General features: G+C 41.7%; 1 protein-coding gene across 2 annotated transcripts in view; it reads left to right on the forward strand.

Moving 5' to 3' along the window:
• Positions 1–208: 208 nt before the first annotated feature.
• The window catches only part of MYH7B (myosin heavy chain 7B), a 58755-nt gene continuing 39841 nt past the window's right edge, over positions 209–19122 (forward strand). Inside the window, exons 1-6 of one of the 2 annotated variants that reach the window (XM_066623019.1) lie at positions 209–300; positions 1580–1728; positions 5044–5147; positions 14784–14927; positions 15752–15908; positions 17091–17118. In XM_066623019.1, coding sequence (XP_066479116.1) covers positions 1638–1728; positions 5044–5147; positions 14784–14927; positions 15752–15908; positions 17091–17118 — 524 coding nt within the window. In that variant the 5' untranslated portion in view covers positions 209–300; positions 1580–1637. Of the gene's footprint in view, positions 301–1579; positions 1729–5043; positions 5148–14783; positions 14928–15751; positions 15909–17090; positions 17119–19122 lie in introns of those variants that run through there. The other variant, XM_066623018.1, reaches the window with a different exon arrangement.

The raw sequence follows: 19122 nt of genomic DNA on the forward strand, positions 1-19122 counted from the left end.
CTGGCTCTGAGTGTTGTGCTGCCTGTCAAAGCTGGAGCCCCTCTCTCACTCTGCCTTTGTAATTGCCTGACAATACAGGAGTAAAAATAACCAGCCTGCATCTGCAGAGAGATAAAAGTTTGCCTTTTGTGTCTCTATGGGCAGAAGGATAGCAGCACCAATGGAGCTGTGTGGATATGACACATGGGAATTTCTGACATATCTCTCCCTTCCCTGACCTTGACGGACACAATAAAAAGGGGCTTCGCCAAACACACACACACATACACACACACCCAGTCACTCAGCCCTGTAGCTAAGGTTGGTAATAAAGAGCATGTCTGTATTGCACGTTTTGTTCTATGCTATTAACCCTACTTCCCTTAGCACAGTAGGGAAAGGAGGAACAGGATACCTGTGTCTAGAATACTAATTCATGAGGGTGGTTAGGTAAAAAGCACAGGTAAAAAAAAAAAGATGTGCATTTATGAAGATATGAGATGAGCAAAGCTATTAGCAGTGGTGTGTGTTACTGAGGTAGTGTTTGAATATGCATGAAATTGAATGAGAAATTATTTGTTGCTGTAGCTATTGTTTCTCGTGGTTGTGTCAACAGGCACTTATAAAAAGATTAGTGATATTGCATGGGTTAGTCGTGGAATTGCAGGTCCTGCTTTTTTGTAATGCTAAGGAAGCCCTGTCGTCTTAGGTGGTTTGTCATGAACTGACCATATTTCATCACTACTTTGGTTTACTTTTTAATATTTATGGCTTCAGCCCATCACCTTTACCACTGATGCCCGCAGATATTAGCTCCATCTCCGTTGAAGCAGTTATCATCTGCAGATAACTAGAAACCAGCATAGGTGTACTAGAGCAGGAGTGAACAGAAGATAGATCAGAGTCCACTGGTGGACCACTGGTCAGTTTCTGGTTGATCACTTAGTGTCCACTAGTTGCTGGGATTCTTGCAAAGAATAGTGGACCAGGTGAACCTTTTTACTGAATTATCAATGCACTTACATTCTCTAGCAAGGGTACATAATCATGATGACTTCATATAAATTATTCATATCTTAACTATTAAGAGGTCACATGCTTTATAAATTTAAAACATCACTGCAGCATAGATTTTAGTGTTAAAAAGTAGACTACAGAAGACTGAGATTATTCCAATCCTGTTTTACAAAATTGAATTAGCAAATTGGTAGTATTATTACTGAGTAAAAGTGTGATAGAGTGTGTATGGAGTGTATTTCAATTTTAATACCTGTTTTTTAAAATTATAAGTCTGAGGCATTACTAGGTTTGCACTGGATGTCTTTCACTACTCCAGCAGAAAAATAAGTAGCTGATCTGTTAGAGTGAAGACTTAACTGATGTAATACACACTGATGCACTGGAGCCTGTAGAAACATGTACTGTATATCTTGGTCATGTGAGCAAAATAAATTGTATATGGTTCTAGTTCTTTTTCAGCAATGGATGAAACTTTGCATGCTTAGACAGGAGTGAAAAAGGGAGCATTTTCTTGCAAATTAATTGTAGTCCTCTGGTGGACCAATACCTTTTCCCATTCTCTCCTCCATGTTTTTTTTAGAGTGTTCAGTTTATTATCTGTTTGCTGCTGACCAGCATTTGGCCACCCAGTAGCCAAGATGATGGACATGGCAGAATTTGGGGAGGCTGCTGAGTACCTCCGGAAGAGTTATGAGGAACTGATGAAATATCAAAACATCCCATTTGATGGTAAGACAACATTTGCTGTTAGTAAAGGGATTCATTAAGCTTTACCTAACTCCCTTCATAGTGTTGCTGTCTCTTGGGTAGTGCTTTTAAAGCAGTAGTACTAGAACTATTAGGGGTACTTCACAGTATGGTGGTACCTGGCCCTATTGTTATGTGACTACTGTGACATCTGTCCCAACCCTGCTGAAAGTGGATATGGCTGGGGGACGTACACCAGTGGGCAAGATGTGACTGTGCAGCTGCCTGGCCCTTCAAAACTGGCACTGTTTGAGGGAGGAATGAAACCCTAACTGTGTGGCATGCCTTCTGTGCTCAGCTACCATCTCTGGTGGCAGTGGTGATACTCTGAAGGAAAAGGGGGATGGTTTAAAAACCTCGCTGAAGGAGATTATCTCATTTTCTTTTGAATTATACTGTTTCATGGGTACAATTAAGAATGCTCTCCCAACATCTCTTTCTATGCTCAGTTGCAGAAAGGCAGGGAACCACATTAGCTTTAATTAAATGAGGAAGCACCACATTAGCTTTAATTAAAGGAGAAAGCTATAAAGGTTGCCAAGTTCAGATCCTGCAAGGCTCCTGATCTTTACCTTTAAGAGCTGTATAAAAGGGTAGCTTCTACCACCCTTTGAGGTGTTTCTCATCACTGCAAGCCACACCTGGTGAAACTGTTCCTTTCATTAATCATTTTAGTATTTTAACAAGAAAGTTATTCAACTTCCTCCTACTTCTTAGTTCCAATTTATATGTTATGTAGTTGGCATGGCTATTGTCCTGAATTCACATTGTGGATTGCAGGTCTTCATGAAGGACAGTGTGAAATAGAAATTCCTGCTCACGAAAAGCATACAGAGAATGTTAGTTCAGGAAACGGTTTCTTAACATCTGTCGCTCTGGAGATAAATAGAGGCTACTGCAGGAATGGATACTAGATTCTTTACATATACCTTTCCACCCTTGCCATTATCATATTACACATGGTTTATTGCATGATCATTGCTACAGCTTATGATTTAGGGGTAATCTGGTTTGTTTCAGCACAAATACTTCAAGCCTAATGCACAAGGAGTGAAAGAAGATAATGCTTTTGTTTGTCCCATAATAAATTTTCCACCTGACTTGAGATAAATGTGTCATGGACAAATCTAAAAGATGGATAAATGTATATGTTACTGGGAAGCATCTAGAAAACTCTACTACTTTTGAGCATCTTGTAAAGCAATGACTCGAAATAATATACTTCTGGAATGAACCTGGGGCAAATGGCAAGTTCTGAAATTAGTTGTGGCTGTCATTGGCTACAGCTGTCTGCAATTAGTCTACTTAAATCTTATGGAAGTCGTTAAGATTCAAGCAACATAACTATGTTAGGGCACAATCCAAACCTGCGCTGGAGCAGGCAAGCCAGGAGGCTTGCACTGCATCCAACCCAGGTTTGCAGTGAGCAGCAGCTCAGCCATAGGCAAGGGGAAGCTCTTCCCCTTACCTGAGGGTAAGGGCTGCGCACCCCTGTGGGTCTCCTAGACCTGCACCACCTCCAGAGGTGGTGCAAGTCCGAGGAGAGCGGAGCAGCTTGAAGCCGCTCTGCTCGCCCCAGGGACGGGGGTTGGGATCTGGCATAACCGCCGGGTCCCAGCCCCACCCCTGGCTCCCTGTGCCCCTGTCCCCCGGGCCCGCCCTCCCCCGCCCAGTAACGCCCCCTCCTGCCCCCTCCCCATGCCCCCCACGCCTACCTTTGCTGCTTGTGTTGGCTCAGGAGCTGTGGCGGAGGCTTCTGCCTCCGTCTGCACGTCAGCGCAACTGAATGCGCCTACACAGCTCACAGAGGTGCAAATGTGCTTTACAGCACGTTTGCGACCCTCCAGGGCCACCTATGCTGGCATAACTGCCGGTTAGGTTTGCGCCCGTAATAATACAATCAGTTCTAAGTTTCTTGGATACGTGGTCACTCTGACATTTTCACAGGCCTATGGAAATGTGTCTTGGGCAGAACTGAACCAAAATTAAGTACCACATTCAAAATATGGCCAGATGTTCAAAACCTACATTCAAATTTTTGAAGCTGAAATTTACAGTTTCAGTTTTGAAATTTGATTGGGAAGGATACTTTTATAAACCTTAGGACTTTTTGATGAATTTAAAGGCATTATGTCCTTAACTGTTCCAACCCATTACTTAATTTTCAGCCTTTTTTGTCTCATGTGACACTGACAAGGTACTAAAATTGTCAAGGCACATCAGTTTTTTTACAATTGAGAAGGTATGCCATGCTATTGGTGGAAGGCTCACATCCCCCAATGGCCTACTAATAAATGATCCTCCCCCAAACTCCCACGGCACTGCTGCAAACCATTCGCGGCACACTAGTGTGCCACGGCACAGTGGTTGAAAAATGGTTGCTTTATACTTTGCTTGAAAAAATAAATTGAACAGCATATACTGTATTATTTAAAAAAAATTATAAAATATTAAAAATTGCATTGGAGAATACTTCACATTTTTGCAAACAAATTAGAAAAATTTAATTAAGCATCCTTACTCCAATTATTTCATAAGCAATAAAATTGGTTCACTATTATCTGTGACATCTGAAACAGAGACGCCTGCATTGGCTCCGTCATGTCGTGAGAATGGATGATGGCCAATCCCAAAGGATCTCCTCTATGGAGAACTCGTGCAAGGAAAGCGCCCTACAGGTAGACCACAGCTGCGATACAAGGACATCTGCAAGAGGGATCTGAAGGCCTTAGGAGTGGACCTCAACAAGTGGGAAACCCTGGCCTCTGAGCGGCCCGCTTGGAGGCAGCTGTGCAGCATGGCCTTTCCCAGTTTGAAGAAACACTTGGCCAACAGACTGAGGCAAAGAGGCAAAGAAGGAAGGCCCATAGCCAGGGAGACAGACCAGGGACAGACTGCACTTGCTCCCAGTGTGGAAGGGATTGTCACTCCCAAATTGGCCTTTTCAGCCACACTAGACGCTGTTCCAGAACCACCATTCAGAGCGATACCATAGTCTTTCGAGACTGAAGGTTGCCAGCCAACAACATAACAGCAAATATCCACAATTAAACAAAAGCCACTATGCAATTCAGTACTTAACATTTTCTGGTCTGATGACTGGAGAGTGAACTAATCATTTTGTGTTTAGCATTGAAGTCTTTATTCTGCTACAGGCAGGGGATTGGACCTTTTAAAAGACCTTTTAGGACTTTTCCAACTCTATGATTCTTACTATGAAACTACTGAGAACTGCAATACTGCATTATTTTCCTGAGTATTTTCTTTTCTTTTTTCTTTGTTGGGGGGACCTTATAGGGAAGAAGAGGGCTTGGATCCCAGATGAAAAGGAAGCCTATATTGAGGTTGAAATCAAAGAATCCTCTGGTGGCAAAGTCACTGTGGAAACCAAAGACAAAAAGGTAAGCAGTTTTCCCTAGCATGAAAGAGAGGAATCAAGAAAGACATGTCTGCACGTGATCATGTGGAAGGGAAAGGAAATACATTTTAACATGACACCTTCTCTCAAATTCTTAGTTCCAAAAAGATCAAGAATGGTTTGTTCTTATGTCAGAGAAATTGTGTGGTTGCTTGTTCTTACCCTCCATTATTTCATCCTATGTTGTTCTGCTCAAGTTGAAAAGTGGGAGATCATATGGAAGGAGGATAGTGGTGTGGTTATTAATTTCTTTGATCCTCTGCAAGCCCTTCTAGTATATGGAAATCAACTTGGCAACTTCCCTCATTATCCAAATGATGGTGGCCTTTGAACTGGGCTAGTGGTTACTCTCCTGGATACATTATTCTCTGCTGTAATATGCTCTTTGTTATGCTGTTATTACCATGGGTTTTTATTTTCTCTACCATGAGTTTTTATTTTTCTGGTTGTTTTTATTTGTTTTTATAGTTTTGAGATAGCATCCCAAGCAATACTTCCCACTTTGGAAACTTCCTTCAGGAATGAAAGGAAGTCCTTCTGATCCCAGACAGAGCTCTCAGTGGTGAAAGCGCTAGTCTGGATGATTCCCACTATTGTTATTATAAACCACTTTGAGAATGTTTCCAGTGGAAAGGCATCAATAAAATAAAATAAAAATAAAAAGAATTTTTAAAATCATTGGTCACTCCCATATAGTTAGTTATTTCTGGGGCGGTGTGAGATGAGCAAAGGGAAGCAGGAATCATGCCTTTCTTGTAATGTAATTGTTGCTGTTGCTATCTGCTAAAATGCTGACAAAGTTGTCCATAAAGTAAACTTCCATAACGTGGGGAACCAGGGTATTTTGATTTTTTTATAGTACTTTTTCCTAAGTACACAAAGCACTTTCACACACATTATCTCACCAGCAAAAACTTAATAATGTAAATGAATCTGTTAGTTAAATCTACAGCCTTTGATAAAATATTTTCCAAACAGCTTGGTGCTTCAAAATATTATGAACATATAGTTTCAAAAGGAATTGCTTTAAGGGAAGGTGTTACGACAGTGAAGTCCTTGTCCCCTAATGGGATCAACTGTTGTTTCAACAGCTGTAACAACAGTCTTTGGTCTTAATGGCCTGCCTTCCTTAACCAGTTGCTACAATGGACTTGATTATCCAGCTATGGCCTCTGGACAGAGCAGGGGGGAATAAAAGGTTATATTTCACTCACTGTTAAGCTACTCAGCTGAAGCAGCACACAATGATTACATTAACATCACCACAAGAAAAAGTAATAATTGCCTAAATTATTTTTTGTAATAAATATATTTCAGAGCATCAAGCAATTTATTCTTCATTTAATTAACTTGTTTTTAGACCAGTTAGATCTTTTTGTATATATATTTATTTTATTTATAAGAATAAAAGAAAAAATAAAAGAAACACAATAAAGAAAAAAGACAAAACTACACTCGGAAAAATACATGACAGTAATAAAATACCTCTAATATTGAAGCAAGAGCAAAGTTGAATATTCTAGTTAGTTAGCTTTATATATTAGTAGTCTAAATTTCCACCCATATATATGCTGTATCTCCAACAGTCCCTCTTGTCTTCTCATTATAAGTATTCCATTTCAAATTTTTATTTCAGATTATTATTCTCTATTCCTTTAAATCTAATCTTCGAATCCACAACTCATTCAATCATTGTTTTCTCTCTCATGCAGTGAGTCAATAGAGTCATGGCTTGATGCTATGTGAAGCTTCCAAAGGCAAGGGGAAGCTCTGCTCCCCTCGCCTCTGGAGGCTTTCTTGAGCCTCCCAGAGGCAGTGTGCATCTGCCCTTGATGTTAAGTGAGAACCCTTTGGATATGTTATTCTGCACTAGTCTGGAAATAAGAAGTCTGCACTGGTTGTAAAGTAGGCCTGTCCTGTAGCAAGAAATGTGGGGAGTTGGCCTAACTGAGCACAAGATTAGATAAACCAGTGCAGAACAGTCAGAAGCTAAGAAAGAAGGTCTGTTGAAAAGATTTTAAATTTCATTTGATATTAGTAAAATAAAATTTAATTGAATGAAATCTGCAGTAATTTTTATCATACTTTTTTTAAAAAACACATTTTAATATAAGTCAAAAATGTAAGGAATAGGACTAGAATTTGTCTGAAGAGATCAGGCCTTGTAGGACACTTCTCCTGGCTGTGGCCCTGAAGTAGACCAATCCCCATTCTACCCAGGCAAGAATGGAATGGGCAAGCATGGGAAAACTGAGAACATTGGTAACTGGTATTCTTACGCCTTCCATGGGAAGGGCAGATTGTTAAATTAGCCTTATAAGAAACAATTTAGCAACTGCTCAAAAATCTACTGAACTCTTTCCTTGGTATTCATTTGTCCTTCACCCAGCTACTGACCTGTCTTGAATCTTACCTTTTGGTGTAAGATTCTAGGAAGGCTAGTTGTTTTGCTGCTTCAGACCTCCCTAGATAGTTTCCAATCTGACTGTAGTAATGAGATCTTCTTTGTAGCCCTGGATGATGATCTATGCAAGGAGATCAACACAAGAAAGTATATGGTGTTGTTCTGAATAGATCTTTTGTTACTACAGTATTAGACACTATTGATTATGTTAGTGGCATGACAGCAGGCCTTGGCAGATGATATAGTGATTTTTTTTTTTAATAATGAATCTGGCAAAGTTATTTTCTGTGGGGACTTTTATTTTTTGGATAGTTCTACAGAGCACCAACTTGCCCTTGATAATGGACAAGATTGTGTATAGGTGTGGAGTGGGGTGGTATCAGCATGATAATGACACCCAACTTCTCCTCATAATCATCATTTAGTCCATCTATCTCAGTTCTTATGCAGTGGATGAATGTGGCTGGGAAATGGATGTGGACAAACTGACTGAAATGGAATCCAGAGGAGACAGGAAGCAAATTCACACAACCATATCCCTGTGCCCATACAGAGATGGAATACATCCTTATTCAAGCTGGTCATGTGACTTGACTTTTAATATGTAATGTTGCATATTTTTACTGAACTTATCACTTGCTAAGGTGTGAGATGAGTAACGATCAGATCATTTAAGTGGCTGTCTTACCATGTAATTACTTCGAACAATGTTTCTGCCAGCACTTAGGCATGCAAAGAAGTGTGTGTGAAATGGCTCTGAGGTACTACAATGATCTAAGGTAAGCTACAGAATATATTTGATAGTGTTCAACCTATCACTTTCACTGGTAGACTCACAGCCTCAAAATGATTTAGGACGGTAATAAAAACTAGAGTAGCAATGAGAAGGTACCAGCAACAAACCAGAAATAAAATGATACAGTATTTAAAAATATTATACCTCAGTTTTCAAGAGAATAAAATAATCTTCACCAGGCTCCTAAAAACTAATAAAAAAGGCATCAAGCAAGTGTCCCTGGTGAGAACAGATTAACTTTTTATTAGAGAATGTTTCAATTTTACAAGCAGAAAAAGAACTGGATAGAGAATACAAGATCCTGAAACACGGTTACATACATTGAGAGAGTATTGTCAGTTACAAGCACAGAGCATTCGGGTCTGGTATGTAAGTCGGTTCCAGGGGGTTACAGGTGGTAGGTTTGAAGTCCATAGGTCACTAGGTCTAAGGTTGGAGAGCAGGACGTGCTCACTCTCGCCTTGCATGTGGCCAGCTGTGCCAGGCCAGGCTTCTTCCGCCAATGGCAGCCTCTGGTCCTGGGTCCTGGGTCCAGGGGGTCCTCTGTGGGTGGTCTCCGTGGTTTTCGCCAGCATGTCTGGCTTCTGGATGAGTTTGTTGAATGAGAACACTACAGTGTTCTACCTCAGGAATGCACCCAAGAAGAAGGCACTGCCTGCAGTCCCCATTCGGACCTTAGGCACCACGCAACATCCTCCTCTTTTGGAGGACGGATGCTCTGGGCAGTTGTGTTGTCTGCTCGACATCCCAGAAGGCCGCCGCCTGATAGGATGTTGGGGCAGACATGACTACCCAGAGTATTCCTGCACTTCAAAACAGGAAGATGTTGCACAGCGCCCAAGCAGAACCAAAAGGTCTGCTTACTGGGCAGACGGATCTGCGTGAATGCCAGATCTGGCCCCTGGGCCTGGATTCACACGGCTCTGCTCTGCATATCACCTGCCTAAGGGCACAATGCTAACCCCTTATGTCAGTGCTTTCCAGCACTGACATAAGGGCAATGCAGCTCTGAGGTAAGGGAACAAACATTCCCTTACTTTGAGGAGGCCTCCGTGAGTGACACCCAACAGCAGGATGCAGCACGTGTCCCATTGGCACCGCTATGCCAGTGCTGGAAAGCACTGACATAAGGGGTTAGGATTGCGCCCTATATCATACATTTTATTGTCTGGAATATGAAGGTTATTAGATGCATCTTATCAGAAGTTTAGTTGACTTAAAATATGTTTTGACATGTTTTATCATTTTATGTTCTAATATCCCCATTAGATACCCTGGCCAACAAGGGTTAGAATGCAAAACACAAATAATAAAATAAATAGCATATGTAATCTGTGCATCACCTGTAGCATATACAGATTGGTACTATGGTATTTGCATCCTGAACTATTGTGTCCTGGTCAAATGCATCCTGGACATTGGTGTCCCTGGATATTTGTGTGTGTGTTTTTGTGTGTCCCCCAGTCATTTGCGTCCCACTATAACAGGGCAACAAACTTCTTGTTATATATCCTAAGCCTCTTATTACAGCCCTAACCCTATCTTTGCATTTTAAAAATTTGAAAGTGCATCTAATTTAAACATACATATATTGGGACACAAATGTCAGGGACACAAAAAGAATGGGCAGTAATGTCCAAAACCAGTATGCATTTGATGGAGACACAGTTGTCCAGGATGCAATGTTCCTGTCGCTATACAGATCATACTATTCTCAGGTCTTGGAACTAGTTAACCACCTACCAATGCCTAACTATGTGTCTGATAATGACCCCTGATTCCTTCGTTATGTTTTTAACCACAAGACATGTCTGCCTAATTAGATGAGGTTGTTTACTTTTCATATGAGCAGTAACATTTGTTAAATGCAATTCATTATAACCAGACACAGATGCGTAATACGATAGTTATTCCAGTTTTTGGATTTATAGGATCAAATTAAATCCAGTTATTATAAGTAATGAATTGTACACTTCAGCTGTTTGTCTAAATAACCCCAAACCTTCCTGATTAAAACCCTGTGGTGTATTATTTTGTTAAGGTTATATTTATCTGCACAAACTCATAACAGCAGCAGCCGCATTAAAAACACAGAAGCAATTGTAGAGCAGTTACAGAAGTCACGACAAGACGTGACTAAGCCATTAAATCCCTAAGGCTCCACTTTGGACAGTCAAGACTGACTTTTAAGAAAATATATGTAGAAGTGAGCTGATAGTTGTGGCCCGCTAAAGCACTGAGACCAACAGTCTATCTTGCCATGTTTCCAGTTTACTGAGTGCTAGGAAAGCGGTTCTTTGAGAATGGTCAGTACCACAAAGGGAAAGTTGGAAGAGTTCACTGTGGGCCCAATCCTATCCAACTTTCCAACACCAGTGCAGTTGCAGTGCAGCCCCGAGGAAGGCAACAAATGTTTCCATACCTTGAGGAGGCCTCTGTGATTGCCTCCCCAACACAGGATGCAGTACACACTCCACAGCTGCACCGGCACTGGAAAATTGGATAGGATTGGGCCCTGAGTCATCTACTCCAGTTTTACACAAAATAACAATATCCTGTAGTTAAGCATCTTTGATCAATGCCTGTCTTTTCTGGAAACATTCAGAGGAAGAAGTCCTCAAATTTCCCAAGGCAACATTCCATTGCCAAAGACCAGGGCCTCAGAGAGGAATTTTATCAGGGGGTACAAAATTTCTTTTGGGCCCCTTTGCAAAGGGGTGTGTGTGAAACAGCACAGAGGAGGGTGGTGACAGGTGAGCAGAATAGGGGCAGGGAGGGGTAAAACACAGTGAGGGGAGGGTAGAGATAGCTTGAAAAGTCTTTGGAGTCCAGGTCTACCCACCCATATGGCATCAATAGTGTCCCCAGCATTCCCAGTCATGTTAATGTCCCCAGCATCCCATACGGGCAACAAATCTGAGTAGATAGGAAAATGTGAGATCCCAGGAAATTTCTGGGCCGCCTCCATTGGCTCCTGGGTCCCCCTTTTTGCCATGGGCCCGATACAAATTACCCCCTTTACTCCCCTCTCCTAGGCCCTGCCAATGACCTAGCAATATTTTTTTGGTAACATTGGTGCTTCTCATCCTAGTCCTTAGATGGATTTATCCTTAGATGGATTTAATTAGACTAACTCATTGATTGGTATTAGCTGTTACATAAATTGAACCTTCCATTATTTTATAATTTTACTTATTTTTCACATTTTTATACCACTATTCTTCAAAAGAGCTCAATTACCAGATGTCTCAGACACAAATTTCAGGAAGGGAGATGGTTATTACCCATAATTACTGCTTTTGAGCTTCAACAGTAATCTAGCAAGGCAGTTCTTAAGTTTTATGATTTTGGACCCAGTCCTATCCAACTTTTCAGTGCCAATACAGTTGCAGGGCAACTCAGAGGTGAGGAGGCCTCCGTGATTGCCCTCCCACTGTAGGATGCAGTGCACGCCCTATTGGCACAGTTGCATCAGCACTGGGAAATTGGGTAGGATTGGTATATGGTACATCAGTTATAAAGGGAATGGTAAAGCTTTGGAAATGGAAATGTATGGAAGGAGCACTTAAAGGTCAAATCGGAGCAAAGGTGAAAAGTGTAGAGATCTCCCATTTACCTAATGTCCCTTCTACATGGCATGTTTTTCACTTTCAGCCATTTCTGCCCAATGTTGCATATATGCAACAGGGATCAAATGTGTGCACCTGTGGGCTAGGCAGAAATGGGTTTTAACAGAGCATATGCTTGATATGGCTGATTAGGAAATTATTAGAGCTGATTAGAACTGGTTAGGTGCTCAGGTTATTTTGTCTTCTGGAATACCATTTTGATGGTGTGTATCACTTAAAGTTTTGGCGTTTGAAAAGTGGGGAGTGGAGTGTAATGTAAGAAGAATCCTGATATTCATCTCTCTGTACTGGGAGGAAGCTCTATTAAAAAATTATTATGAGCATAGATTCCTTGCCATGAGTGATCAAGTAACAAAAAGAGAGAGAAACTGGGAGCTAAGAATGAAACTGGGCACATTCATCACACATATTAACTTCATCAGAGATGAAAGCCAAATCTTTATTTAGTGACACCTGTTCAAATGCAGTAGTTTGTAAAGAATCCACTGGATTGATCATTTGTATTGAACATAGGTGAAGCTGCCCACAGGTGTTCCAGCCATGCAGGGTTCATTGTGGCCAAGGCTTCTCTGTTTGGTGCCCAGTGATAACATCATTGCCAAATGACTTGGAGACTTTGTGCCAAGTGAATGCTGTCTCTCTGACAGCTGATTCCAAGGGGTGGTCAGAACAAGGTGGTAAGAGGGTTTAGAAAGAAGGAAGGCTGAGCAGGGGAAGAGAAATGAGACTTGAAAAGCGAGAGGCCAGAAATGGAAGGTGGGGGAGAGAAAGGAGACTGAAGTAAACAGTAGACAATCCAAGGACACAGATCATAGTAAGGATCCACAAGATAGCCTGGGGAAAAGCAAGGGAGAAAGAAGATTGTAAAGGCAGAATCCAAGGGCTGAAAGAATGGAAGAAAGGGGGTAGGAGCAACAACACCAGAAGAAGGGAGAAGAAGCTGCAAGAAGGAGACCCCCAATCTTAGCCCTAAGCCAAGAGGGCAACAGAGCATCTGTGGCATCTCCTAGTTGCCCCAGTTTACAAAAACAGGAGCACACAGCCCAATCCTAAACTTCCTGGCTCTCGGAGGAACAGTGGCACCAAAATGGTGACCGCTGTATCCTGTGGGTGCTGGGAAGCTGCCAAAGGTCTCCTCAGGGGAAGGGGATGTTTCTCCACTCAAGTAAGGGCGCAGATTTGAAAACTTCTGTATCGGACTTTTCAGTCCCACACACAGGGTAGGATCTGGTGAAGAAGGCATCTGCCAGTCTCACCCACCCTCCTGGGTTGGTTCCTCCCCCCTATCTCCCGTGCTCTGGAATGCCTCCTCCCTGTCCCAAAAGCCCGCACTGCTGGCTGGCAGTCTCACTCACCTCCGGGCAGCATCCTTCCAGCATTGGGCCCAGCACTGATGCTGTCTCCTCCCATGGTACCATAAACATGTTTTACGGCACATTTACAACACCTAGTGCCAGTACTATGGCTCAGTCAGCAATTCCCCTTGGGGGGAATTATGGGGCAAAGAGCCTCCATTTGACCCCCTTCTTGTCTTGCTGGCATGAAGCTAATGTCCAGCAGTGTCACTCCAGTATGGAAAACAGTAAAGAGATCTAACTACAAAGAACCTTCTCCCCTGTTCCCATCTTCTCTGTATATTATTCCCCTCAATAAATACGGTAACTGGAATTCACTCCCTAGTGTTTTTCTGGGTAGAGACTAATACTGTCATTCCCCAACCCAAAACCATGGACCTTTCCCACTGGGAGGAGGTAGTAGAAGCCACAATAGTTCAGGACCTTTAAATCACATGGCCAATAAGTCACATGTGCAGAGTTCATTTTCATGATGGTACTAATTTTTAGTCAATGCAAAAACTGATTAAAAATGCTTCACTAATGTCCAGACCAAGTATATGTTATGTACTTATGCAGAGGAGAACTAGGTTTTGCAGACTATATATTCGCTAAACAGGGTACAGCAGTCAACCTTGCCACTTCAATTAGTGTACCTGTATAGTACGTTTATTTCCATACAAATGTTTGATTATTTTTTCAGTGTGATTGCAAAGAGCAACTGCACCCTTTGTTAGCTTCTTTACTTCTGAATTCAGGAATCCATAGTGTAAGTTTTAACACCAGAATGTAGTTGTGATTAACATATGAGGAATGCTGGATAGCAGGGTCATGTGTTCTCTGCCCATTCTCAACCCTATGCATTTATCTGAATGTCTGCGCAAAGCTTATTTTTGTGCAGTAGTATACACACATGATACTCCATGATATTAGAAACCTTGACCAGAGCTCTAGATTCCCAATTGTGCTGATATAACGCTGTGCATTTATAGTTATGCTGTGCGGTACAGTATTTATGTAGACATTCAACTGAACTCATGGAGATAAGAAGTGGATTTAGCAAATACAACTCTTCTCCCCCCATCCTTGCTTTCAGAAAAATGTCCACCCTGGACCCCTGAATCCATTTTACAGAGACCTAGGAAAGATGTAAACCACACAGTATCATTCTCAAGCACTGAAAATTGCAAGGAAATTGAGTTTGTTCATTTACAATTCTCTATTTAAAGTTCTAAGACTGCCGTACTGTATATTGATTTCTGCCCTTGTTTTCAGGAGAAGGGGAATGAAAAAATGCCAAGTACATTATAATGCAATATCTAAAATTAGGCCTCTTTAATATTATTGTGCTTAACTAATTGTTAAAATGTGGCTCATCACGGGTAAGACTTAATGGCACTAGCAGTAGGACGATGACTCAAAGGATCATGCACATGCTTTTGTTTAATCCCTGCAGACTCTTACTGTTAAGGAGGATGACATTCAGCAAATGAACCCTCCCAAATTTGACATGATTGAAGACATGGCCATGTTAACTCACCTCAATGAGGCTTCTGTGCTGCATAACCTGAAACGGCGTTATTCCAAGTGGATGATCTATGTAAGTAAGGAAAGCACACCACATGTTTCAGTCAAAATAATGATCCCAGCAAAACTCATTTCTTCCTACAGAAACTCCTTACTCTCCAAATGAGCAAATAGGAATGTCATAAGATGTCCCTCCTTTAACCCACTTCAAGAAATGTCCCCCATTTCTGCTTACAGAGACATGAGGATAGTTTGGTATCTTTTATTTGACTTTGGCTTAGAAAATTTGACAGACAGGAATCTTTACATTTTCATTCAGCAAATTCACTTGATTTTGAAGAGTAAATAATAAGCCTGGTTATGAAATAAAAGTTTCATTTCAGTAGCGGGTTTGCAAGCAAAGAGTTTTCAGTGATGCAGGTTTGAATATTAGCAAGGTTCAAGGCCTGTTGTTGGATACATTTGAGATTAAATTACAAAAAGAAACAAGAGTATTTTAGGGTATTTAGGGCCCAATCGTATCCAACTTTCCAGCACCAATGCAGCTAGGCCAACAAGGCATGTGCTGTATTCTTTGGTGGGGGCAAGTCATGGAGGCCACCTCAAGGTAAGGGAATATTTGTTCCCTTATATCGAGGCTGCATTGTGGCTGCATCAGCTTTGGAAAGTTGGATAGGATTGGGCCATTACTGTGGTTGTTTTTATGTTTTACAGTAGCCAAAGATGCTCCTCAAGAGCAATCACAAGTGGTCAGAAACATGTGGGTGGGGGGAGGTGGGAAAACACATGAGGGCTGCCCACTCCTGATTTCCCCAAATGATACCCTGTCACCAAGAGGAGGAAATGATAGCATCTCCTTTACCTTCCTCATATCTATGCTTTTTTATTTATCCTTAGACCTATTCGGGCCTGTTCTGTGTCACTATAAACCCATATAAATGGCTTCCGGTCTATACTGCTCCTGTGGTAGCAGCCTATAAGGGCAAGCGGAGGTCTGAGGCCCCACCCCACATCTACTCCATTGCAGACAATGCTTACAATGACATGTTACGCAGTAAGTATCTGACTGACCCTTCCTCTCATGAAATTGTTAGAGGTTATTTAGTTCTATCCCTTATGCTTAGGTTGAAAACACTTGAAAACACACCAACACACCAAACGTGTTTCTCACATTAGCCGGTGATGTTCAGGTGTTATGAGTAGTGAATCCACTCTTGCACATGAGAATTATTTACCTTACAAGTGGAATTCTCAAAGGAGAGAAGAATACCAGTGCAGACAATTTCTTAAAAGATTTTCTGATTGTCTTTCCATGCAAATGGATGTCTGAAGCAGGAACAGAATGAAGACTGTAGCAGCGATTTCCATGATTAAGAAAAAAAGCATTTTGCAATTTTTCTAATCATAGAAGTAGCTATTGCAATTGTCCGTGATCCCTGCATTGAAGTTAACACTATTCACAAGACTAGACTGTGTATGTCTGAGGCCAATGGTTTATGCATAACAGCCAATGGTGGTAACGTCTGCACTGGCTCCCTAGCTGATACAAGTGTTCAGAAGGAACATGTTCAGGAAAACTGTACTGCTTTAGAATCTAGAAATGGAGAGAGGTGTGTATTTGAAGGCTCCCCTGCCTAAGAAAATGCTTATAAAATATGAACCTGACAGGAAGAAGCCTAGATAAGAACCTTACTCTTTGACTTGCTGTGGATATATTTCTTATGACATACATGACTTTTGCATTGAAATATTCATTTGTTATAGTCATTTGCTGAATACAGTTTAACAATTGTGAGGGAAAGGCAAGATATAATATAAACTAGCAAGATGCTGGTCAGAAAATGGAGCCAGAAAATAGGCTGTGGCTGAATGCAGGGCCAGACCATCCATGAGGCCAACTGCAGCAATTACCTCAGGTAGCACATTGGCAGAGGGAGGTCACTTTTTTCCTTCCCACACCTCCAGTAGGAGGAGCAGAGGCTGGCACATCACCTGGTAAGGCCGGAGGCAACATTTGGCACACTGCCTTAGGCACCAGAAGATCTCAGGCCAATCCTGGCTGAATGGGTGGATGAATGCCAGCCCCACTTTCCTTCCTGGCTATAATGATTGAGGTTAAAGAACAAGGATGCTAGTTTTTTTGTTTTTTTTATAAAGGGTACCCATGCTAATGGCAGGCAAATTGCAGAATCTAAAAGTAATAATTTGAGTCTCACAGTTGTTCCTTTTCTTCCAGATCGTGAGAACCAATCCATGCTCATCACGTAAGTGAAATCATACTATCTTTTTTTGTGCCATTTGCTTTTTGGGGTCTGATATTTTTTTCCTGGTTCCCTAAAAATGAAACCAGCTGTATGTGGAGAAAATTTTTTATGTTTCTCTGTTGGGCAAAGAGAGCCAAGTTGCCTGGGCATGCTGCATAATCTTTAGGGGTCATTGGTGCCTCTTTACACTCCTTCTCTTTCCATTTGTTGCCGAAGCACTCCTACATGCATGCACACACACACACACACCCAGATTTTCTGGCTCTTGCATATCAGCTAACAGCTGTTACAGCCCTCCCAGGAATACAGTGCTAACGAAAGCGGGATAGAAAATTCCTGTCAACGTGTTGTTGCTCATACGTTGTTTATTTGTACTTCCTATCTGCACCATCTGTTCTTTGGGCAGCATGTCTACTTATTTCTTAGGGCAGGAATCTCTGAGAATAAGTCCAATCAAACAAATTCGTGTCCTAAGCAAAAAATACGATTATTTTTGTAATGTTTTTATGAGGAGTTTTATGAGGAGTTCTGATGAAAGTCACCTCAGGTTGCCTCTGGTGGGAAAGGCAGGATATATTAAAAAAAAATAAATAAGGAGATAAGAGAATTTGAAGAGCAAAACACAGTTAAAGTGGCACATGGAAGTTACATAGTAGACTTCTGAGGTGGTTTGGTGAAAATGTGTATGTGTGGAGGGTCTTAATGGAAGTGCAGGAAAGGCTGCAGATGGCCTATCAGTGACACAATGGCTTGAAAAAAAGAGACTGAGTTTTGGGGAGAGCTGAGTGGGGTACAGAAGGAGCATGAGTTTGGTAGGATAAAGGGGAAAGGATACAAGATGAGTAGGTCACAACTGGAGAGGGAGTGATGAGTGGAAATGGGGTAAAATTATGTGAAGGAGGTGGCAGAGGCCTGATTGTGAGGAGCAAGTACAAGACATGTTAACTGAAATTGCCGTGTTGAGGAGGCTATATAAAGCCTTATCTTCTGCCAGAAGCCACTGGTATTTGTAGCCTTGGCCATGGCCTAATTAGGTAAAGAAGGGGCTGATAGCGTGAGATGTTTGGCTCTTGTCCTGCAGAGGCCTCGCTCCCCCTGTGAGTGTGGCTCTTTGTGTGCTGGGATTACAATGGAAGAACAGCTAACTATAGGCATGAAATCAATGCCAGCCCAGTGCCAGAGGGCTTTGCAGACAGAAGACACGATGACATTAGCTTGCATGATAAGGAAACCTAGACCTTGAAGTCACTCTGCTGGGCTTGAGCCAGAATCCCTCTATTTTGGGGATTTCCACTTGCTTCTGTTTGGATGAACTAAGCTTTTGAGGAATTTGCACTGGGAAAAAACAAAGATGCATCTCCTCTCCATTACCTCTGTATTTATCTCCAAGAGTGGTTGAACAGTTTTGTATGTGTGTTTTCCTGCTTGACACAATCGTGCGACTCTTCGCTATATACCAGAACTGGAGGAACTGCTGAACTTCTGTACTCCATATAAACTGAGAAAAGAATCAAAAATACCCTTTAGCATTAATGTATGGGAAGGGAAGCAGAGATTGATGGTCAAGCACATTGCATATTCTAAAGCCCTTGCTTTTCTTTCCTGAAGGATTGCTTACCTGCCTGTGGTCCATTAACACTCACCCTTTGGGAAATGTACCTACTGAGAAAATATTGTGCAGTTCAAGCTGTTGTGTTCCTAGTAAACCACTTCTGATGCAAAGGACAGCTTGTAAAAACCCTGACTGTGTACAAGGCCAAACTAAACTTGATTTGGGAGTTGCATGATTGGAGCTCTTGGGTGTCTTTTTTCTTGTCCAAAATGCTGCTTGGGTGTGTATGTGATTTGGATCTCAGCTGGGACATGGAAGGAGAGGAAGTTTAACTATTTCCCTTGTGTCACAGAAAATTCATATCCTCCCACTGGCAGTTGCTATTAGTCACAGAGGGGAAAACATATAGGCACAATCCTGATGCAAAATGAAGGTGCATCTAAATGGGCTTT

Source organism: Tiliqua scincoides, chromosome 4 (assembly GCF_035046505.1).
Source record: "Tiliqua scincoides isolate rTilSci1 chromosome 4, rTilSci1.hap2, whole genome shotgun sequence".
NCBI classification, from domain to species: Eukaryota; Metazoa; Chordata; class Lepidosauria; order Squamata; family Scincidae; genus Tiliqua; species Tiliqua scincoides.